Here is a 25,945-nt window from a genome sequence, read left to right as displayed (position 1 = left end):
TTTAATTATGTGCTGAACCTTGCAAGTGGGATTAGTAACCTAATAAATAATCATTATTATTCGTCTGGTATATGTAAAATTAGCTGTATGTTAAGAAGTAATTGATTGGGATATATTGATTTGTCTATATGCAATAATAACTATGAGCAATTTGTGACTAATTTTTTTTAAATATCTTTAGTTATACGTAAAAAGATCCCAAAAGATCTCCTGCCAATTTCTTGGATGTGAAGACTATATATGCAAATCTCCGGATACACACATCTCTAATTTTTATGAAGACGCAGTGTTGAACGATATATTAATTTGGGTACACCATCACACTATATTTTTTCTCAGAGTGAATTACATTACTGATTATTGTGCACTCTGAGAAGTGACAGATAATTTAAGTGTTGTTAGTGAACGTATTTCGTATTACTATCTTTTTAATTATAATAATAATTCATAATGTTGTATCGACAAACACAGAAATTCATTACCTAGGAGTAGCTGCAATATTGACTCTTACAATGGATTTGCAGGGAGTACAAACAATCGGTTTAAATATTCAGTTTATTTTTCAGCGTGATGGAATCAGACAAGTAAAAAGAAGCTAAATTGATCCTGGATCTTAATTAAGAACGTCAAAGCGTTGACCGAAGAGGCAGCTAACGTTATATATATATATATTTATATATATATATATATTTATATATATATATATATATATATATATATATATATATATATATATATATATATATATATATATATATATAGAGAGTGAGTTAAACAAGTTAAGAAAGCCAAGGGAAAATATGGATTTGTCAGATAAAAACAGAGTAGGGGAGTTAGTAGATGGGGAGATGGAGGTATTAGGTAGATGGCGAGAATATTTTGAGGAACTTTTAAATGTTAAGGAAGAAACAGAGGCAGTAATTTCATGCACTGGTCAGGGAGGTATACCATCTTTTAGGAGTGAAGAAGAGCAGAATGTAAGTGTGGGGGAGGTACGTGAGGCATTACGTAAAATGAAAGGGGGTAAAACAGCTGGAACTGATGGGATTATGACAGAAATGTTAAAAGCAGGGGGGAATATAGTGTTGGAGTGGTTGGTACTTTTGTTTAATAAATGTATGAAAGAGGGGAAGGTACCTAGGGATTGGCGGAGAGCATGTATAGTCCCTTTATATAAAGGGAAAGGGGACAAAAGAGACTGTAAAAATTATAGAGGAATAAGCTTACTGAGTATACCAGGAAAAGTGTACGGTAGGGTTATAATTGAAAGAATTAGAGATAAGACAGAATGTAGGATTGCGGATGAGCAAGGAGGTTTCAGAGTGGGTAGGGGATGTGTAGATCAAGTGTTTACATTGAAGCATATATGTGAACAGTATTTAGATAAAGGTAGGGAAGTTTTTATTGCATTTATGGATTTAGAAAAGGCATATGATAGAGTGGATAGAGGAGCAATGTGGCAGATGTTGCAAGTATATGGAATAGGTGGTAAGTTATTAAATGCTGTAAAGAGTTTTTATGAGGATAGTGAAGCTCAGGTTAGGGTGTGTAGAAGAGAGGGGGACTATTTCCCGGTAAAAGTAGGTCTTAGACAGGGATGTGTAATGTCACCATGGTTGTTTAATATATTTATAGATGGGGTTGTAAAGGAAGTAAATGCTAGGGTGTTCGGGAGAGGGGTGGGATTAAATTTTGGGGAATCAAATTCAAAATGGGAATTGACACAGTTACTTTTTGCTGATGATACTGTGCTTATGGGAGATTCTAAAGAAAAATTGCAAAGGTTAGTGGATGAGTTTGGGAATGTGTGTAAAGGTAGAAAGCTGAAAGTGAACATAGAAAAGAGTAAGGTGATGAGGGTGTCAAATGATTTAGATAAAGAAAAATTGGATATCAAATTGGAGAGGAGGAGTATGGAAGAAGTGAATGTTTTCAGATACTTGGGAGTTGACGTGTCGGCGGATGGATTTATGAAGGATGAGGTTGATCATAGAATTGATGAGGGAAAAAAGGTGAGTGGTGCGTTGAGGTACATGTGGAGTCAAAAAACGTTATCTATGGAGGCAAAGAAGGGAATGTATGAAAGTATAGTAGTGCCAACACTTTTATATGGGTGTGAAGCTTGGGTGGTAAATGCAGCAGCGAGGAGACGTTTGGAGGCAGTGGAGATGTCCTGTTTAAGGGCAATGTGTGGTGTAAATATTATGCAGAAAATTCGGAGTTTGGAAATTAGGAGAAGGTGTGGAGTTAATAAAAGTATTTAGTCAGAGGGCAGAAGAGGGGTTGTTGAGGTGGTTTGGTCATTTAGAGAGAATGGATCAAAGTAGAATGACATGGAAAGCATATAAATCTATAGGGGAAGGAAGGCGGGGTAGGGGTCGTCCTCGAAAGGGTTGGAGAGAGGGGGTAAAGGAGGTTTTGTGGGCGAGGGGCTTGGACTTCCAGCAAGCGTGCGTGAGCGTGTTTGATAGGAGTGAATGGAGACGAATGGTACTTGGGATCTGACGATCTGTTGGAGTGTGAGCAGGGTAATATTTAGTGAAGGGATTCAGGGAAACCGGTTATTTTCATATAGTCGGACTTGAGTCCTGGAAATGGGAAGTACAATGCCTGCACTTTAAAGGAGGGGGTTGGGATATTGGCAGTTTGGAGGGATATGTTGTGTATCCTTATATGTGTATGCTTCTAGACTGTTGTATTCTGAGCACCTCTGCAAAAACAGTGATAATATGCGAGTGTGGTGAAAGTGTTGAATGATGATGAAAGTATTTTCTTTTTGGGGATTTTCTTTCTTTTTTGGGTCACCCTGCCTCGGTGGGAGACGGCCGACTTGTTGAAAAAAAAAAAAAATATATATATATATATATATATTTTTTTACCAGTTTGACCGTAATAAACTTTATCGCAAATTTTACAAGGAATCTTATAGACACATCCATCAGCATTTTGGGGGGAATTCTTTATCAAAAGTTTTTTTTACTGTATCAAGATTTTTGAATACAACTTTAATATTAAAAGTCTTAAGAAGAGAAGGCATATCAACCAAGTTTTCATGGTAAGGGAGAACCAACATATTTTTAGTTGAATAAGGTTGGTTGTCCCTTTTTGGATTGTAAAAAGTATTTCTAGCAACTTTAAAAGATTTATCAATAACATTTCTTGGGTATTTTAAATCATTACTTATTTCATATATATATATATATATATATATATATATATATATATATATATATATATATATATATATATATATATATATATATATATATATTATTGTAACCACGAACGAGTGGTATTGATCAATAACAACACTGCGCTAGCCAAGGATTCGAACCCATGTTGTACTGGCCTGCCTCATGGTAAGCGAGAACCACATGACGCTTTAAACCACAGGACCACCCAACCCTACAAGAATGGCGCAGCCAGCTGTTGGGCCGCCATCCGAGGGCATACAGAGGTGTGGGAGCTTCTAAGCTAATTTCATTCTCATCATATATATAGATAATGGGGTTCGTCTCTGGTGCGAATATTGGGACCCATAGCCTCGGAGAAGTGGATAAAAAGGCTTCAAGGAGGAAAATATGGATTTCTTTATTAAGCAATTTGAATATTCCACTTCCCCTACCACCCCTTTTCTCATTCTTTTTTATCAATAGGAGTATTTTATTACATAATATGGTACAAAAGATTTAAGGGATACATTGTTAATATAAAGATGGAATATACAGTACATGAGGTGTACATGAGATACGTGTCTAGTACATTTTGTTACGTGTTTGTCACTGATTATAATGCGAAAATCTCATCCAGCTCCTCAGAGCTGGGGCGCGTGCCCAAAATACAGTAGGCATTACCCCTCTGAACAGCAACATTGAGTCGCTGGAACAGAAAACTAGTTGCCCTGAGATCCCTAGTTACCCTGATGAGCTTTATGCCTAGCTACATAAGGAACTTAGATGCACTCTTTTCCCATGAGCCAAGGGTCTCCGAGTCTGCGGGAACAAGCATATAATAATGGGTAAGTTCTCCATATTTTCTAGAGTTTTGGGATTTACTGAAGCTGGCAGCTGCTCCTGCTTCCTCTTCCTGAAGGGTGATACCATCTGGACACTTTTGGCTGCCATCAGATCTGTATAGTTGGGGTGGCTCTCTTATTACTGCGCATCCGGCTGTTGTGAGGCTCCTCTTGATAATGTTATTAACCTCCTCATGTCTTGCAGTCTTTCCCTCGGATTTACGGCACACAGGACCATGGTACCCGAATCGGTCTGCTGCTTTCACTGCCACAGCAGTGAAGCAGTAGAAAGTCGTAAGGCAACACTAATACGGATGGTCTGTGGGTCGAGATGTGTGCCAAGGCTGGAGTTGAGAACAGCCAACAGGAAGTCCCTTGCATGAGAGGCTCTCACTGCTAGGAGGCAGGTTCTATCTCTCCCCGACTCTGAAGCATTGCTGAGGCTACGTTCTCTACTACTGACCTTGTGTAATGCCTCACGTAGGCATTACACGCAGGTAAAGCAAGTACATTTTTTCCTGTCAATCACATCCTTAGGTTCAGTCCTGTAGAAAGTTTTTCTTGCTGACAGTGCCTTCTCGACAAAATCCCTAGGATATCTGAGGCTTTTAGCTATGTTGAATATCTTGATTTCGCCCTCTAAATACTCTGGACTGCAGATGCGCAAGGCTCTTAAGAACATTGTGAGGAACACACTCCTTTTCACCCTAGATTCATGATTGGAATATTAACGACTGTATGACAACACATTGGTGGACTTCCTATAGACTGTAAATTTGAATTTTCTGTCAACCCGATGGATTAAAACATTTAGGGACGGAAAATGTTGTTTATTTCATGTTCTAGAGTGAACTTAATGGAAGATACTAGACCACTGAGTCTGGGTAGGAACTCATCAATGTTGTGCTCCCTAGACAATAGGCAAAGAACATCATCAACGTATCTGAACCACCTAGCATTATCTGGGAGAAGTCTAGTCTCATAGTCTCATTGAATTCCATACACAAGTTGCCGAGTAAGGAGCTAAGAGATTTCCCACTGCCATGCCTTGTTTTTGAGTATAGCATTTCCCTTCAAACGCAAACTTGGGATCAGTATCACAGAGTTTGATCAATTCAATTATTATGTTCGTGGGGTAGGGCAGGGAGAAGCTTTCTAGTTCCTATTCAAGGCACGTAAACAAGTCAGGTACAGGGACTCTGGTGAACAGAGCTGTGACATCAAAGCTCATTAATATTTAAATTATTATACAGTGCCTTAAAATTATTATACCGTACCTTAAAAATGATCAAGGGATGTTTCATTGGTGATGTTTAAAAATGCTCTTAAAAACTCTACTTAATGTCATCTCTTATTATTAACAGGGGGAAAACTAAGCTTAGGTGTAATTAGGGTTTACGTATAGAGTTCAGTCGACAGCGGGAAGAGTTGGTTAGGGATTATTCACAGGTGCCAGTGGTAGTTACCCTTTAAGGTTGTGAGTTAAGATTAAAAAAAAAAATATTTTTTTTTTTACGTATGTTTTGTGATGTCTTTAAAGTGACATGTGGGGTGGTTGCCCCTTTGTAAAATCTTGAATCTATTTCTCTTAAGATGTCAGAGGCTAAGGTACTTTACATCAATTAGAAGTGTCAGGTATTTATGTTGACCCAAAAGTCTACAATTTGCATTAGGAGTAATTTGAAGCTGGTAAATACACAGCCAGAAATTTTTCAGATAATGGGGTAGCACTACAATGGATTCGGAATAATGGAATCAAAATTGTATACGAACATATTATGGCAGCAGATATTAATAATACTCACAATAGTAATAGCCGTTTAGGACAACATATGTTAGCATATAATCATATTACCAGCATGGAATATCCCGAGGATTTCTTGTCATGGAGGCTAATTTATATGCAAAACCTAAGTCATAATTTGGGGGATCGAGATGGGTGAGGAAAAAAGAGCAAATGACCTCCACAAAAGGCTCAGAGTATATAAGACTGTTTCCCCTGACCACTAGTCATGCCATTTATCATGCCATTTATCTTCTCTTCGTGATTTCATAGTTTTCATTCATGCCACAAATATTACCTTTATTTTCCCACAAACACTGGAAAGGGAAATCTCAAGAGGAAGTATATGGGAAAGAAATAAAATTATGAATGAATATTAATTAGCAGTAAGGTTAGATAATTAGATAATGGGAAGGATTACAGAATGCTGAGTCAGGAGAGTATGTCAGACACCCAGCACTGCTTTAAAATATCTTTGTCTAATTAAATTAGCAGTATATAATGCATATTAACGTGAAATATTAATATCAATTGATGCAGGAACATATGTAAAGTCAGGTGTCTTTTTCCCCGGAAAGTTTTTAATAACTGGTGATGAAGCTCCGGTAAAACTGACGATCGACACCATGCCCAGCTCTTCTAGGGTAGGGTAGGTGCCTGAGCCCGAGCTTGCAGCTCACAAACCTGTCATTCCCAATAACCCCCTTGGGGTGGGGATGGCAGACCAGAGAGGCCTAGCTTCTCCCTACGAGCCCCGTGAGGGCGGGGAATGTGGCTAGGCCTGGGGACAGTTGGTCCCAAAGATGAGGGGGTACTTGTGCCTCCTAACATGGGAGACTTAGGTCTCAGACACTCCCTAAAGAGGGAGCCAAGGCCGGGCCACCACTTGGAAAAGGCCCGGGCCGGGAGAATACCGGCGAATCTTCAATAATAATAATAAATAAAACTGACAATCACTCACAACCAAATAGCGATACATGGTATATAAGTAAGGACGTAATTTTGTATATTTACACCTTTCGTCTGGGTCCATGAAAGTTCTCAACTCATGAATGGTGGAAATTATTATCAAACACCAATTGCTTCATGTCACGACCCATGTATACATTGTTCCTGGGTGCTGCTGGTAACTTAGCTCAGCTTAGGAGTGTTGTGGCCAACCATTCTGGCTCTGAAAGTTGGGTCGCCAGACGTCAGCCTTAAAAAATCCTAGTGAGTATTGATAAGTGGTGTGCTAGTTTAATTAACATTGTCCTTGTCTCTCCGTTTATCAACATATTTTCTAGTATTATTGATCATTTTTTTAGCAAATCGGCCGTTTTCCCTAGGAAGAAACACCATCATTACTCACTCCATCACTGTCTTTTCAGAGCCGTGCCAGTACTACAGTTCAAAAACCTGCAATATATCTCCACCCTTCACTCAGAGTGCAGGCACTGTAATTTCCACCGGCTAACCGGTGTCCCTGAATTCATAAATGTTGCTTTGCCCCCGCTCAAACAACACATCAAATCATAAAAACAACATTTGACCTCCACTCCTATCTAACACGATCGATTCGTGTTGCTCAAACTCAGTCCAATTGTGTCCTAGATCAGTTCGTCCGAAAGTAATTAATTATCTTTTATATCATTAAGTTCTCATTCTCACCAATAATACCTCAAAATCTGAAATTTATAAAATTAATTACATTAATTATTACTAGTGACATTGTTCTTTCCATCTTATAAACTGCTAGGATAACGTAATGACTTCAAAGGTGATGTTTCGTACCTTTTTACTTGAGGGTTCACGAAGTCACTCCGGTGACCAACGATTACTTTATATAGTCATACTTCTCAACTCACTCTTTCACAGATGTCAGAGACATCTATAAACGAGTGAGAGACATCTGTAAAGGACTGAGAGACATCTATAAAGGAGTGAGAGACATCTGTAAAGGAATGAGAGACATCTGTAAAGGATTGAGAGACATCTGTAAAGGACTGAGAGACATCTATAAAGGAGTGAGAGACATCTGTAAAGGAATGAGAGACATCTATAAAGGAGTGAGAGACATCTGTAAAGGACTGAGAAACACCTGATCCTGAAAACTTATAGGTGAGCGAAGAATATCCGATACACTAACCCAGTTACATAAAATATTAACGATTCAACACCTACATAGAAGATCTTGTGGGATTCTTGAATCCTTGTATCTTAGAATATTCTAAGAGACAGTGCAGTACCCTCTCCCCTTGTCTCTAGAGTCTAGAAGCTTTTTAACCGAGGGGTCAGCCTTCGATCGTAACCCCCCCCCCTATCCCTCCTCTCTGCCAGTTGAAGAATAAAGGTAGCGGATAAAGGCATTTCCCACCATGCCGGAGTGTTTACCTCTTCGATAGATTAGTTATTCAAGCAGCGGCAATAGTAATATTTGAAATGAGATCTATTTATTATTAGGTCTCAGAATCTGGACAAGCCAGTGACGGACATTACACCCGCGCATCTCCGGCGTTTTGGATGGGGTGTGTTTGAAGGTCCTGGGTTGGGCAGTCTCGTATTAAGATAGAGGACACAACAATGGCTCCTTGTTATTGCACAATTAGAGTGCCAGATTAATGTCAATTTGCTCTCTAAACGTACCAATAGGAGAATACGCGGCGCCTCTAACTATCGTGTGCTCTGACATCTCTCTGAGCCACTGAGATTAAGTACTAAGACGCAGTAAGTGTTTCTAGTGGAAATGTGGACGTAGCTGGAGTCCACGCTCTTCGTAGTGGACTTCATCTCAAGGAGAATTAACGATGTGAGTCTTAAGTGAGTGGCAATTATAATGACAATGACAAACCGCTGAACGGGTGGGGTTAGAACCCAGGGCGAATGATATAACGACAAACCACTAAACGGGTGGGGTCAGAACCCAGGGCGAATGAGACGTAAAACTCATGGCTAGTGCGTAAGCCACTCCAGTCAGTGGCTTAAGCACTGGCCTGGAGTTTTAAGACACCCGTTCCGTGGCTTGTTTGCAATAGTGTTATTACAATTTCGCCATTCATGATTTAATAACATTAAGATTCTGCGACCTCTCTTCAAATAGCGGGTCGTGGTTAATTGGCGTCCTGTTTGGCCATACCACGAGTCCAAGATAAACCTGAGGTACAACAAACATACCTCCGGAGTCAGGCACAAATCTCTCCAGCCTTGATCACTAAATAGACTGTAATCCATACCCTTGTGCAAGGCTATGGATAAATATATATTTAATTTTATTGCTATCAAACTGGTAAAAAAATCTTGAACTTAGGTTAAAACAACATAAATATACCATTAAAAGTGGACAAGATTCTAATGCTCTGTTTATTCATGTGAGAGATTTTAACCATCCAGTATATTTTAAAAAAGCTGAGAAAGTTATGTAAAGAAAGTCTTTGGTCGACACGAATGTAATAGAATCATTTTTCATAAAAAGCAGTTTCGAAAATATCATTTTTTTTTTTTGGTTTATATAAATCGGAGTCATTTATAATTTATAAAATTAGGGAAGAATTTAAGGTACATTAGACAAATTTTAGGGTAGAATATAAGCTGTGTTTCGGGTATCATTGACTACCTACCTACATCATCATAAAAAGTCAGATGCTGTTGTGGGTTGGCAGCGAGGTGTAGTCTCATCCTTATATGCCTTCCTGTTAACCTTTTATTTCTATAGTTCCTTGATAATGTGAGAAGTCACGAAACCGCTTGGAATTTCACTATTTTTTACAGTGGTTGTTTTGCGCATGCATATATATATATATATATATATATATATATATATATATATATATATATATATATATATATATATATATATATATATGTATATATATATATATATATATATATATATATATATATATATATATTTTATATATATATATATATATATATATATATATATATATATATATATATATATATTTATATATATTTGCAATAAGATCACAGTAAACAGGTGATATCAAAATATGCAAAACAACCACTGTGAAAGAATAGTGAAATTCCATATATATATATATATATATATATATATATATATATATATATATATATATATATATATATATATATATATATATATATATGTTGACAGTATACAAAATCGACACACAGATGAATAAGACCGTTTTGTAACTCTTGTAAATTTAGTGCTTAGTTCTGTTAATAATAATAATAAAAATAATAATAATAATTATGATATATAAGACGCATGATCATCATCTGGGTGTCAATCGTAGAGACGTTTTGCCAACGGGTGACTTCATCAGTCCAATAAAGTGAATAATTGCTGGAGACGAGGGAAAACGGAAGTCTGAGGTAATTAGTCCTCAGCCTTGAAAGGAGGTGTTCACTACAACGCAAAAAATTAATGTAAAGTGTGTTCCCGAGGTTGAAAGCTTATTTATATTCTGGAGGCAGACGAGGTGAAGCAGTAAGAGATGAGATCAAAGGTGGGCGGAGCACACTAAGGAAAGTGGGTTATACTCAGATTTTGCAGACGCGTCTGACACCACAACATATTGAAATTTTGGCTCTGAGAACTCTTTTAGCACTCTAATTCTTGCTTAATATATTGTCAAGACCAACATCCACTAGTGGGCTCCGCCCACCTGTGACTCCGTCTTTTAGCTCCAGTACACGAGCTTCCATCATCGAGCATTTACTTTAAATTAAAAAAACTGATGGCCTGAGCACCTATCAAGGCAGAGGGACTGGTTACCTCACACTGCTACTACATGTCTTCCACGTCTCCAGGACTGTTATCTGTACTGGACTGATAAAGTCACTGGTTTGCAAAACATTTACTAAATAGAGATTTTCCAGTGTAACACACGTCATATTCATCTAGACTGAGATACGTTAGGTTGGAAAATTCGATAATAATCGTATATTTGTGCAAGAAATATATACAATACCGAGAAGATGAAAGTTAAGACACATGTGGAACATTTGGTTATCTTTATTGTAGACGTTTCGCCATCCAGTGGCTTTATCAATACAAATTCTAGGACATAATTAGGAGACAGCAGAACTATATACAGAAGATGAGGTAATCAGTCTCTTAGCCTTGGAGGAGGTGGTGAGAGCACCGTGGTTGTAGAGATTCTGGAACATAGACAAGGAGATTGGCGTTTATATAGGCGTCATCTTTTGTATATAGTTCTACTGTCTTCTAATTATGTCCTAGAATCTGTATTGATAAAGCCACTGGATGGCGAAACGTCTACAATAAAGATATCCAGATGTTGCACATGTGTCTTAACTTTCAATCGTATATTTAACAAATTAGCATTTTCAGAAGCAGCCAGGAAGCGCAAAGCAACGCGGCAGCTGCGCAATTACAGGAAACTCAAATATATTCTAGTAATGAGAGGATGTGTTGATAAGAGATGAAGATGATTGTTGTGGGAAGTTACACAGAGAGTGAGTAAAAGATGGCTGACTCAAGCCTCTTCCAGTCGTGGCTTTGATTAGTCATACCAATGATTCTGGTCAGAACGAAGTCTCAGTGCATGGCGGACACAAATGAGCTATGACTCTAATTACTGCGATGCTTCTAGTTTTGGCTATGAGTCTAGAAATAAATATTGCTAGTTTCCATGTATGTGCTAAGGACGAGTGTCTCTAGAATGAAAATTAATATAGCTTTCATGTTTATCTTCAATGGAGAATCTCATAATCCACAGTAAGGAGTCAACGAACTCATGGCCTCAGTCTGAATTTGTATTACGATAGACTGCTGATGGATCAGTTGGGCTTCCTTAACCCAAATTGAAAAATCGTAAATTTTCTATATTGTAAAAAAAAGGTAAAAATATATAACCAAAAGAGAAAACGAATATGAAAAAAAAACTGAAATGTGATATTTCGATTGTACGTTCTGTTGGATGTTATAGCGATATACACTGTATCGTATTCAACTAGTGGTAGCAAGCCATTTCTCACAAACCAATATTTTGAGGAGGGAATTTTTTCACCTCAAAATTGTGGTCAAATTCGTATCCTTTGTGTCTGATATCTTCGCTAAATCACGATTTGACCTCGTCTAACTACATTATGAAAATCTAGATCATGTCCTACAGTAAAAGCTACAGTACAATGTTGTTGTTACTTAGAAAATGGGTAACTTGTTATTGTAGACTAAATAGTATCCTGAGTATCATAGGAGGCATCATTACAGCCCGAATTCACTGTACCCAACCGACAATATGGTTTGCTTTATAACTATGATTTCTAATCTTGGATCGTCGACAAAAGAAGTTGGGAAACACTGACTTAAGTTGTAACTAAATAGATAACTAAAGTATAATAAATACTTATCATTACTCACTGGTAACCCACATTGGGACAGAAAATCAGAAGACTGATTCACCTGTATATTTCGATTCCCTTATGGAATCCTCTTCAGCAGATACATATGTATAAGAACGTGAATATATATATATATATATATATATATATATATATATATATATATATATATATATATATATATATATATATATATATATATATATATATATATATGTCGTGCCGAATAGGCAGAACTTGCGATCTTGGCTTAAATAGCAACGCTCATCTTGCCATATAGGACAAGTGAAAATTTGTGTATGCAATAATTTCGCCAAAATCATTCTGAACCTACCGAAAAAAATATATTTCACTGTGTTTGTTTAGTATTAAATTATTGTAAACAAATCTAAAATATATTTAGTTGAGTTAGGCTAAAATAAATTGCGCTTGTTATAATAAGGTTAGGTAAGTTTTCTAAGTTCCTTTTGGTGCAAAATTATAATTTTTTACATCAACATTAATGAAAAAAATATATCTTTAAACGTATAAGAGAAAATTTTAGAAAGGAGTTAATTTTAAATGAGTTCTTGCTAATTGATCAGTTTTACATATTCGGCACGACATATATATATATATATATATATATATATATATATATATATATATATATATATATATATATATATATTTATTATTATCACACTGGCCGATTCCCACCAAGGCAGGGTGGCCCGAAAAAGAAAAACTTTCACCATCATTCACTCCATCACTGTCTTGCCAGAAGGGTGCTTTACACTACAGTTTTTAAACTGCAACATTAACACCCCTCCTTCAGAGTGCAGGCACTGTACTTCCCATCTCCAGGACTCAAGTCCGGCCTGCCGGTTTCCCTGAACCCCTTCATAAATGTTACTTTGCTCACACTCCAACAGCACGTCAAGTATTAAAAACCATTTGTCTCCATTCACTCCTATCAAACACGCTCACGCATGCCTGCTGGAAGTCCAAGCCCCTCGCACACACAACCTCCTTTACCCCCTCTCTCCAACCTTTCCTAGGCCGACCCCTACCCCGCCTTCCTTCCACTACAGACTGATACACTCTTGAAGTCATTCTGTTTCGCTCCATTCTCTCTACATGTCCGAACCACCTCAACAACCCTTCCTCAGCCCTCTGGACAACAGTTTTGGTAATCCCGCACCTCCTCCTAACTTCCAAACTACGAATTCTCTGCATTATATTCACACCACACATTGCCCTCAGACATGACATCTCCACTGCCTCCAGCCTTCTCCTCGCTGCAACATTCATCACCCATGCTTCACACCCATATAAGAGCGTTGGTAAAACTGTACTCTCATACATTCCCCTCTTTGCCTCCAAGGACAAAGTTCTTTGTCTCCACAGACTCCTAAGTGCACCACTCACTCTTTTCCCCTCATCAATTCTATGATTCACCTCATCTTTCATAGACCCATCCGCTGACACGTCCACTCCCAAATATCTGAATACATTCACCTCCTCCATACTCTCTCCCTCCAATCTGATATTCAATCTTTCATCACCTAATCTTTTTGTTATCCTCATAACCTTACTCTTTCCTGTATTCGCCTTTAATTTTCTTCTTTTGCACACCCTACCAAATTCATCCACCAATATATATATATATATATATATATATATATATATATATATATATATATATATATATATATATATATATATATATATATATATATATTCGCTCTCATTCAGCGAAGTGAATGATGTCACTGATGCTGGTGAAGGGATCATTATCACACGGAACTGAGATATCTTCCCTTCTCCCTTGAATCAAACTTAATTTTCTCCCATTCCTCAGATGCTAAATGTCCCCATGAATTTTTAGAAGTTTCCTTACTGAAGGGTTTATTAAGCCCCTTGATATTTATTATTATTATTATTATTATTATTATTATTATTATTATTATTATTATTATACAGCGCCTGTAGGGGAGGGGCGGAAGGCATTCAGGCTTAATTCAGGGAATCGGAGCACAGATCCAATTCTCTAGATCAAGAGCCCCTCATTAGCATCAAGGAACCTCCCTCGAGGGGAATTTAATCTGTATAATCATCCTTCTAATAATCACTAAAATTTCTAAACAGTTTTATACGCCCATGTTTTGTCTGTTTTGCCTTAGAATTTACTCTGTGGCTCGTTACATCTTGAAAGCATCTGACAATTTTCACAGACCTTTACGCTCAATCAGTCCTACGCCATCCTAGCTGCAACAATACTTTGCTTCGCGAAGAGCCAGCGGAGAATTGACGCTCCATCAATTGTGCTAAATGACCCCCTCCTATATAGGTCTGTATATAAATGTGTTAATACAAACACAGATGATGTCTGGTGGGCCTGTAGCACCTGGTCGTAAATAAGTCAACAAATTCAATTAGACATAAACAGCAGAGATAAATTCTCAATCCGTGTATTCCTTCATCAAAACTCTGTATAAGTATTTTTAACAATACTGACAGTGAATACTTACAAGATGGTATATACGAGCAAGTGCCTCTGTAAGAGCACTCTTAGACCAGAGGTAATGAAAGCCTGCCTAGGCTGCTTCACCAGTTGAAGACGTTACTTCAGAGTTTACATGCTTTCACGTGATTGGCTGATGAACCAGCAATTAGCACAACAGTGGGGCCCCGAGTGATATACTCTTAACCGCTGGTTTAAAGAAGGAGGGGTGGGGGGGATGCCACAAATGGGCGTGTGACACACGTTGAATGAATTGTAACATACACTTCACATGCCTCATGTGTGAATAGCATATATATGTAAATAAATTTGAGTTTCTTCCCTCACTCGACACACTGGCTACTATCGCCGTAGATTAGTTGCTAGTGCACTCAGCTCACACACTGAAGTCTGTGGTTCGATCTCCGATACTGGTGCAAACATCTGGGCGTGTTTCCTTAAGACACCTGCTGTTCCTGTTCACCTAGCATTAAAATAAATACCTGGGTGTTAGCTGACTGGTGTGGGTCGCATCCTGGGGACAAATTAACCGAATTTGCCAGAAATGCTCTGCATAACAAGGGGCTTTATATACAGTATGTCATTGACGTCAGCTACGCCTGTATAAGTTGTATCATGTACTTGTAAAAATAAAGATTATTATTATTATTATTATTATTATTATTATTATTATTATTATTATCATTATTATTATTATTATTATTATTATTATCTCTTACGGATGCTTCTCTGATACAATAGGTCGACTTCTACCTCATCCTTCGTAAACTGTGATGTTCCGCAAATTCCTACAACTCTTGTAGTATAATTATACACTCACTACAACACTGTATGATCCACATAGGTTTAGCTCTTCTTACTGAATATAATTTTATTTCAATTTTGTTTAAAGTTCTTGGCGATATATTCAGTGATATACGCTATTTACTGTGATGTACTAACATTATCCTCTTGCACTTCCGGGGGAATCATGCAACACGCACTGAACTTCCGTTGTATCTGTCCTTGATTTCATTACTCTTAGGGGCAGTGCAAATTTAGTTAAATATTATACAGTACTTAAGTAGGTTTTCCTCCATTTCTCACGAGTAAATAACTACCGTTTACGAGAATTACTTTGAAACTCAATTTCTAGAGACCATTACCTTCGTCTCTCTCTCTGGCTCTCTCTCTCTCTCTCTATCTCTCTCTCTCTCTCTCTCTCTCTCTCTCTCTCTCTCTCTCTCTCTCTCTCTCTTTTACACAGGATTTGACAAGGTTAGGTTAAGAATCCCTAATTTTATTGACAAGTTAAGGATTCCTAACTTTATTGACAAGCTAAGAGCTGTTACCTACATCAGCTCATTTGAAAGCATTTTTATTGTTATGAGACATACAAGTAGGGAATAGGATGAAGTCTCTCTCTCTCTCTCTCTCTCTCTCTCTCTCTCTCTCTCTCTCTCTCTCTCTCTCTTATTCTTGTACCCTACTTCTCGCTTTTCTCAGGAATTTCATATTTATGTAAGTGTCAAGCATGAATATCATAATTTACAAGACTTTTACGATTCGGCAGCAGTTCAGTCTCCGGTTAATCTGACTCAGTCTAAAGCCTCCGAAATAAACTCGTAGAACAAATTTCTCGTTAGATTTCCTCGTTAAGCTTCACCTCATCATCAACATTCCTCGTTGACTCAAACACACCGAACACATTTCGTGAATATAATAAACCCTCTTTACAAAAATTCCTGATAAGAATTTAAGCTATGGGTCTCGTCTCGTAAATTCCCTGGACCTCACACTTATTTTATGAAGCATTAGTCTGCCGTCGCTGAGTCAGACTTAGCTCTAAAGTTTTTGTTTTAAAGCCAGTTACAGGGAGAGTTGTGGGGAGCATCAGGTGTTTGGAGAGTCGTGGGGGAGTACCAGGTGTGTAGAGAGTCGTGGGAAGCATCAGGTGTGTCGAGAGTTGTGGGAAGCATCAGGTGTGCAGAGAGTCGTGGGAAGCATCAGGTGTGAGAGAGCTGTGGGTGAGCATAAGGTGCGTGTGAGACCTGTGGGTGAGTATAAGGTGTGTGTGAGAGCTGTGGGTGAGCATCAGGTGAGAGAGAGAGTTGTTTGGAGCATCAGGTATACATAAGTGGTATACAATACCGAAAAGATGAAAATTAGACACATGTGTAACATCTGGGTATCTTTTCTACAGACATTTCGCCATCCAGTGGCTTTATAAATACAAATTCAAGAACATAATTGCTAGACAGTATATAGTTTTACTGTCTCCTAATTATGTCCTTATTTTTGTATTGATAAAGCTACTGGGTGGCGAAATGTATATAGTAAAAATACCTAGATGTTACACATGTGTCTAATTTTCAGCATCAGATGTATAGAAAGTAGTGGGTGAGCAGCTGTGTGAGGAAGAGTAATGGGTAGGTATCAGGTGTGAGGGAGGGTAATGGGCAGGTATCAGGTGTGAGGGAGAGTAATGGGCAGGTATCAGGTGTGAGGGAGAGTAGTGGTTATCAGGTGTGAGGGAGAGTAGTGGGTATCAGGTGTGAGGGAGAGTAGTGGGTATCAGGTGTGAGGGAGAGTAGTGGGTATCAGGTGTGAGGGAGAGTAGTGGGTATCAGGTGTGAGGGAGAGTAGTGGGTATCAGGTGTGAGGGAGAGTAGTGGGCATTAGGTGTGAGGGAGAGTAGTGGGTAACAGGTGTGAGGGAGAGTAGTGGGTATCAGATGTGAGGGAGAGTAGTGGGGAAGCATCAGGTGTGATGGAGAGTAGTGGGTATCAGGTGTGAGGGAGAGTACTGGATAGTTATCAGGTGTGAGGGAGAGTAGTGGGTAGATACTAGGTGTGAGGGAGGGTAGTGGGTGAACATCAGGTGTGAGGGAGAGTAGTGGGCGAGCATCAGGTGTGAGGGAGAGTAGTGGGCGAGCATCAGGTGTGAGGGAGAGTAGTGGGTGAGCATCAGGTGTGAGGGAGAGTAGTGGGTGAGCATCAGGTGTGAGGGAGAGTAGTGGGTGAGCATCAGGTGTGAGGGAGACTAGTGGGTGAGCATCAGGTGTGAGGGAGAGTTGTGGGTGAGCATCTGGTATTTTGATTATCAATATCACCATTATAATGCTGGAGGCTGCATCAGCAGCATTCAGCTCCAGATGATGGAGGTTATGTCTGCGAGAAACCCGCACGAGGGGCCGGACCTTCCCTACTTCCCTAACAGAATGACCCACACGGGTTTAATCTTCAATATAAAATAGAAACTAAACTGCTGCGTCAGGAGAGCGGACCTCCACATAATGTGCGAGCGCGAGAATGGAGAACGCCTGATATTGTGCAATATTCTATATCCGTTAGGTGGTGTTGTTTTGTGTACTGAGAAACGGTGAACCTGGAAGCGCCATATAGTAACAGGTTTGATTCCAGGAAGCTGAGATTTAGTCCAGTTTTCTGGAAGAACTATTCCCCGGCTTCGAGGTACCCGACTCACGAAATCGTAATGACCCGATTGCAAAAGAAACCATACCACGGGTGGGGTTTGAACACGCGGTCAGAGGGTCTCAAAACTTTTGTTACGTTCTAAAGTTTGTAGATTGTTTATCTACGGTAGCCTAATTTTGCTGTAGTTAACAGGTAAGTGTTGAAAATTAACTGGAGGCAGGCAAGACAAACATAAACCACACGTTGATGAACATTGGCTTGGAAATTAGACACAGGCAGGATGAACACTTCACAGAGGCGACGTTTTGCCAGGAGACTTAGTCTTCAAGACAATAGAGTTCACAGAGCAAATGTTTGAACATGTAGATAGAGTGAGGAACGTAGGAACTGAGCAGGTGAATACATACAGGGGGTTAAGCATGGGTTTTGCCCACATAAAGAGTCCGGCCAGACTCTTGTTACCCCGGACACCTGCAGTTCAAAAGTAGTAGGTAGACTCCGGTACAGGAACTTACATTATTTTCACTCTTGTCAACTTCCTGAGGATTCGCCGTAAACTCACAGCTGTGTTCCAGTAGCTACAGACCAGCCACACCAGAGGTGTAATTAATATCAACCTTAATATACACCAAAGACTCAGTCTTACACATACGAGGATAAAGGTAACTTCACCTGGTGGAACTTTTTATGCTCGACAAATGCTATGGTTCGCCCTTAGCATGTCATCTGCTTAGGCTCCCACGTTCTTCAGTCCATCAATATATTATTACATTGCTTGATCTTTCTTCACCTTGTCGGTATTGTATTCCAGATATGTAGTTGTATTATTCACCAATTACAAGTAGTTATGATGATGATGACTGTCGCATAATTACTATGGTCAAAATTTCGTATGTGTACATGTTCGTGTATGTACATATAATGCCCCACCCACAGCAAGCAGCAACAAGGCTGCTCCTATATCTTGCCGTCCCCTGGGCCTATCCGAACTCCAGTGATGGCCAAATTGCAAGTACTGCTGCAACAACATGCAAGGAACCTATAGTGACATGAAAACTGACGGTGACGACAACGAAATGGACTAAATATGACAAAAGAGGGACCGGCATTCTAGTACCAGACCTGCTGCCAGACGTGAAACAGACATGAGACGTTTTCCACTACATTTAAGTAATTAACCTCCATATCAACTGCACCAGTGATCAACGGGAAGACAACATGGCAGAAAACCTAACAACAAAACTCCAAGGAAATGACAGGTTTATAGGACTTTTTTTCCCTCAGTGCCAAACGAGGGAAAGAATTGAGCATTTAAACAAGGCTGACAGGCATCCAAACACCAGCTTCTGCCAGACGTACAACTAGCGAAGTGAAGTTCTCATCTTTACTGACGTTCATCTGTACTGACAGTAGTATCATATCTCTACCACCATCATATCACCTGCACCAGTGATAACGAGAGGGAAACACACGAGACATCGTCAAATCAACAATACAAAACTCCAAGGATATAGGACGGTTATCCCTCAGTGACAGTTGTAGGGAAGAATTGAATAGTTAAACAGTCAAGGTTAATGTTTTAGTAGCTGACATATATTCAGCTGACCAGTATACAGTGAGAGAATCATAGCAGAAAACGCCAAATATATTTATAACTCAAGGAAAGTCAGGTTGTAGGTGGCGTTTACTTCCCTCTGTGCTTTTAAAAATGGCTAAGTCAGCAGACCAGGTCAGGCAGTCAACAACAAGACACAACCCCCGATAAATGGAATTGAGGGGGATTTGGACGGATAAAACCATTTATTAAAACTTTCTGGTCTACCAGAATGGAAACGAGTTAAAAGTTAATAGGTGAAACCGGACTGTGAAGTGAGGCGGGAAGGAGAGTGTGAAATAAGGGGTTAACTGAAAGGGGTGTGTGAAGTTAAGGGAAAAGTGAGCAGTGAAGAGGGTTTTGAAAAAGAAAATTTACTAGTAATTCAGTGGTGATTGCTAAAGCAGATACTAGGGTGTACTAGGTGACTGGAAAAGAGAAATAAATATTGTTGTATATGAGTAAAAGAGCGAAGAGTGAAAATGGCAGGCATTAGGGGGGTACAGGCTGCCATAATTATATGTATCTTTCTCCTGCAATTCCATGAAGATAGAAATCAGTCAAGGGGGCTGGAAAGGGCGAATGGAGTAACAGCGCCCTGGACAGTAAAAGCCCAGCAGTTGCCATCCTACCAGAAACATAAATGTCACTATCGCCGCAAGGTATGACAACACCGCATACCCAAACAAAAACAGTGGCACACAGCTCTTATTGTAGCGCTCTTAAGTAGTGATATCCAAATTAATCCAGGACCTCAAACTATTGTGCAGAGGCAAAACAGATAGATAAATGACGGTGTTAATGACGGTCTAGTAGCTGGGAATGATAACCTTAACTCCATATGTAATGCATACATAGGTCAATGTGAGACAACACAGCCATTCTTATCTCAAACACTACCAAACAGGTACATACACTGCACTAAAGTACGCATGAAAAACAGAAAAGGCACCTTATGTAAAATGTGTAAGGGGTGGGTGCATGATGGATGTATGTACAATTATAGCAACGGTGCCAGAATTCACTTTGTGTGTAACAAATGCACTTTGGCACAGTTACCCTTTAGCAGTGAAGACATTGATTTACCTAATTTTAATACAAATGACCCATTGCCATAAATTGATGATTATAATTGTTTTATGAAAACAGGCCTTCACTTTATTCATGTCAACGCAAGATCACTTCTTCCAAAACTGGCAGAGATTAGGATTCTAGCTAAGAAAATTAGGGCGGCAGTTATATCCAACTCTGAATCCTGGTTGGATGATGCGGTGACTGACGACGAGGTCAAAATAGAAGGTTACAATATAAAACGCTTAGATAGGAACAGAAAGGGTGGTGGAGTATGTGCCTACATTAGAAATGACTTAGCTTACAACCCAAGACCTGATTTATATAACAATAAACTGGAGATTCTATGGTGTGAAGTGCTGCTTCCCAAGACCAAACCCATCTTAGTAGGAACTAGTTACCGCCCTCCTACCCAGGACCAGTTCTTAGAAGACTTTTCCAGAGTCTTGTCCGGACTTGAAAACAACTGCGAGACAGTAATACTGGGAGACTTCAGTATCTGTTTTCAGCAGGTAAACAACGGGCTATGCAAAAGATACAAGCAAATTCTAGGTATAAATAGTTACACTCAACTAATTAATACACCAACCCGGATCACACAGTTCTCAACCACCCAAATTGACCACATACTTTGTAACCGCTCTGAGAACATTAGTCAGTCAGGCGTCATTACCACAGGCCTTAGTGATCATTTCATCATTTACTGCACCAGGAAAATCACTAGGGATAGGATAGGCCTACACAGGACAATAAAAATGAGGTCAACTAGAAACTACAGTAAAGAAACACTGGTAAATAGGCTACACAATTGTGACTGGACAGAGATAACAAGTTGCACGGACGTAAACGATGCCTGGGAAAAATTCAAAACAATGTTCACTACCATCCTTGATAATATTGTACCAGTTAAAGAGGTTAAGATTAAACGAAGAACTGAACCCTGGATGACTACTGAGATATTAGATAATATGAAATTCAGAGACCAGCTGCTAAAAAGATTTAAAGCAAACAGACAGGAGATTGCAGCACTAAATAAATTCCAAAGGGTGAGGAACAGAGTGCAGAGACTTATAAAAGGAGCAAAGTCAAAGCACTATTGCTCAAAAATTGAAGAGTATAAGCATAACCCCAGAAAGCTCTGGCAACAACTAAAACAGTTGGGGTATAGCCATAAACCAGTAGATAGGTCTAACATAGTACTCACTATCGATAACGAGGTATGCCACGAAACATCTAAGGTGGCAAATTGCTTTAATTCCTACTATACATCTGTTGCATCAACACTAGTAAGTAAACTACCAGCTGCATTAAATACCTTTAACACAGACTCTGATAAGTTTCAAACATATCATACCAGTAAAGGGGTAACTCCAAACAGTTGTCAACTAGTAAGTGTATCTCATGACTTTATTCAAAAAGAACTAAGCAGGTTAAACCCAACTAAGAGCACTGGCCCGGATAACATCCCGTCTAAGTTCCTAAAAGATGGTGCTTCTGAATTGTCAATCCCTATTGCTCACATAATTAATCTATCGCCACTAATACCGTACCGGAGGGGTTCAAGGAGGCCAGAGTTACTCCTATCTTCAAGAAAAATAGTAGGTCTGATGTAAGCAACTATAGGCCTGTTAGTATACACAGTATAATATCCAAAATTCTAGAGAGGGCGGTGTACTCTCAAGTAGTTAAGTACCTTAATGACAACAACATTCTCCATAGCTATCAATCGGGTTTTAGAAGATTTTACTCAACCGACACCTCCCTAATTAATCTGATGGATTACCTGAGAACTGAAATGTCAAAGGGGAACCTCATAGGTATGGTAACCTTAGACCTGCAAAAGGCCTTCGATACTGTCACCCACAATATATTATGTAAGAAACTTCAAGCTATCGGTATAGGTTCTGTAGAATGGTTTAAGCCCTACCTTAGCAACAGGAGACAAATTGTCAAAATCAACAAAACGGAATCAGAACCCCTGCCGATAGCATGTTATGTCAATGACATGCCTATCAGTGTCAAGAGCAAACTCCTACTGTATGCATATGACAGTGCTCTGTTAGTGTCAGGTAAAGACCCACAAGATATAGCTAATGTATTAACACGGGAACTGGAGTCCTGCAGCAAATGGTTAGTAGACAACAAACTATCATTACACCTCGGGAAAACTGAAGCCATTCTCTTTGGCACGAAACATAAACTGAGAAGGGCAAATAATTTTAATGTCCAGTGTAATGGGGAGCCCATCACTTTAGTTTCATCAGTAAAATATCTGGGAATCCCCTTTGACCCATGCATGTCAGGAGAATTGATAGGGAATAGTGTAGTAAAGAAAGCGAATGCTAGACTGAAGTTCCTCTATAGACAAGCAGTGTCTACCTACTGAGGCTCGCAGGACCCTATGTCTAGCTCTTATACAGTGTCATATGGATTACGCTTGCTCTTCATGGTACTCTGCCTTGACAAAAAAACTGAAAGATAGACTGCAAATCACCCAGAACAAAATTGTAAGATTGATCCTGGGGCTGGGACCAAGAGAACATGCAGGCCAGAATGAATTACAGCAGTTGGATATTCTGAATGTTGAAGACAGAGTAAAACAACTGAAGCTAAATCATGTTTATAAAATTACTCAGTGTCCAGAATATCTTGCTGTCAATTTTGTCAAGGTTGGGAACCAAAGCAATCATAGTACAAGGGGGAGAGAACACAACTTTGTAGTACCCACAGTCAGTGGCCAGGCTTCAAACATCTTTTATTGTACAGCAATAAAGGAATGGAACAGACTGCCTGCACATGTCAAAGCCAGTCATAGCATGAACCAATTCAAGAAGAGTGCCAAAAGGTGTCTGATGAATGTAGCTACAGAAAGGAAGGAGAATTATTTTTTATTTTTTAGCTAACACACGTGTAAATTTTACCTTATCCCTAGTAATGACCCTCGTATTGTAGATAGTCTTAATGACCCTCGTGTAGTAGATAGTCTTTTTAGTATGATAATAAGATGTTATCTTCATTATAGAATAATAAAAAAATGTTATAACCTTTATATTATAATAACAAGGTAAAAGGACCCCAATGGAAATAAGTCACTCTGACATTTTTTGGGATATCCCAGGTTCTCTACACATATGCTGTTATGTATGATAATCTATGTAACTGTATTTGTGTATACCTGAATAAACTTACTTACTTATTCGAGTAATAATCTCCAACATTTCATTTACCTCTCGATTTTCTTTTTTATCGAATACAAATCTCACATTTTTTCTACGCGTTTCCCAGTCATTGTTTATTGCCTCTGGGTTAACAACTGGATGAGAGGTTTGGCTGAAAAACCGGTGCATAACGGCAGTTAGTCTAACTTGTCACATGAACCTGCATCCTCCTTCCCCTACATCTCCACTACTTAATGAAGGTGATGAGGTTGCCGCTGCCTCAGTATGTTAATTAAGAACCACCAACTCGTTTTCAGCCTAAATAGAAGACAGATTTTCCCTTTCGTCAAAATTTGTTGTGGTACTGACTGAAAATTAGTTCATTCTTTATTAACTACAATGTGGTTAAATCTTTAGCATGACTATATTAATTACGATAGGAAAATAAACTGTATATAGAAGAAAATTAAGATAGTTGACCCTTGATAATGCTGTCTGCAAAATAATGAATTTAGGAACAACATTCATGGAAGCACTGACTTATATAACAGTTCTAATGCTGTGTAAATAACCCAACCTGACAAATATAAACTGACTGGATAAACTCAGCAAGTTCCTGCCTGCGCGAGTGCATACCTCCAAGACTGCATTCATGCCCAAGTGCATGGGAAGGTGTATAGGCGTGATACAGAAACATGTTCCAAATAGAATCTTCAATAATTTGGAATACGAATGAGAGAAAAGAGGGTGGACTAAGAAATATGTGGAAAACTGCTACTTTCACTGAGAAACATAAAATCTAATACACATTACGATTAAAACTCGGGTAAAACTTACTGATTTATCGTTGACGTTGAAAACTCTGCAGGATAGTACCGCCGTCTTGCCCGACTGTATCGTAATGTTTCTTGGCAAGTTACGGTCAAAGCTGGGACCTGGCGGAGGCCCGAGAGTGGCGTCCTCCTGCGGCTCCTCCAGGAATCTTGCATCTCCGTAAGAGGCAGCTGGGGTGTGGCTGCCTCTCACTGCTATAAAGCGCCGCTCCCCGCCTTCCTCCTCCACACCAAACATATACCCGCCGCCATAACCAGCCTGTGAACTCGACCGACGCTGTTTGATGGGCGAGTCGATGGTGTGGTGGTTGTGTGATGTGGTGTCGTGTGGTGGTGGCTGCGGCTGTTGCTGGAAATGGTGGTGATGGTGATAGTGTTCGTGCGGGTTCAGCCGATGGTGATGGTTGTAGTTGTGGTTATTCACTTCCAAGTAAGGCTTGGCGTAGGGAAGTTTGGGAAAGAAGCGACCTGTCGAGAGAGAGAGAGAAAAAAAAATATCATGGTTATTTTGGGGGAATCCAATTGAAAAATAATTTATAGCGGAAAGTGAGGAGAGAGTGTGATGGAGTTTAAAGAAAATTATGGTAACACTGGGACAATGTATTTGTATAGCCTGAAATAAAGATATTGAAAACACATTAATAATTTGGTAATGTACCTGAGAAGATGAAGATGCTGAGTCACTCACTCAAACAGACACACACACACACACACACACACACACACACACACACACACACACACACACACAAACACACACGCAACACACACACACGCAACATACACACACACACACACACTCACACACACACACACACACACACACACACACACACACACACACACATTGCCAGACTCACACATACACTCCCCCCCTCCCCCACCGACATCTCACTCCTTCACCTGATCCCTCCCCTCCCTCTTTCACCCTCCCCCTCCCCACCTCTCCCTCCTTCCCCCTCTCCCACTCACCCACTTGCTTCTCCCTCCTTCCCACATAGCCACAGTTCCTCCACTACTTCCCCCCCCCACACTCTGACATACACAATACTAACCTAACATACAGAATTACATAGGTTTCCCACTCTGAGGCAATCAGGATAAAACAAAAATGGGTTGCCAGAGAGCAACAAGAAAAACCAAGGGACAGAAGGAGGAAACTGCAAAGGAAGATTGGGCAGCAGAGCTCACAAAAAGGGAACATGAATGGGAAAAGAAACTAGAAGAACTTAGCAT

General features: G+C 39.4%; 1 protein-coding gene across 2 annotated transcripts in view; it reads right to left on the bottom strand.

Annotated features, from left to right (window-relative positions):
* Positions 1–25,945, bottom strand: part of LOC128690483 (uncharacterized) — a 487,473-nt gene that overhangs the window by 118,855 nt on the left and 342,673 nt on the right. For both annotated transcript variants that reach the window (XM_070089605.1, XM_070089606.1), the window contains exon 3: positions 24,714–25,177. In XM_070089605.1, the coding sequence (XP_069945706.1) occupies positions 24,714–25,177 (464 nt within the window). The remainder of the gene's footprint in view (positions 1–24,713; positions 25,178–25,945) is intronic.

The sequence above is a fragment of the Cherax quadricarinatus genome, chromosome 29 (genome assembly GCF_038502225.1).
Source record: "Cherax quadricarinatus isolate ZL_2023a chromosome 29, ASM3850222v1, whole genome shotgun sequence".
Taxonomy (NCBI): Eukaryota; Metazoa; Arthropoda; class Malacostraca; order Decapoda; family Parastacidae; genus Cherax; species Cherax quadricarinatus.
The sequence above is the reverse complement of the archived record's forward strand: the minus strand, read 5'-3'. Positions and strand labels throughout refer to the sequence as shown.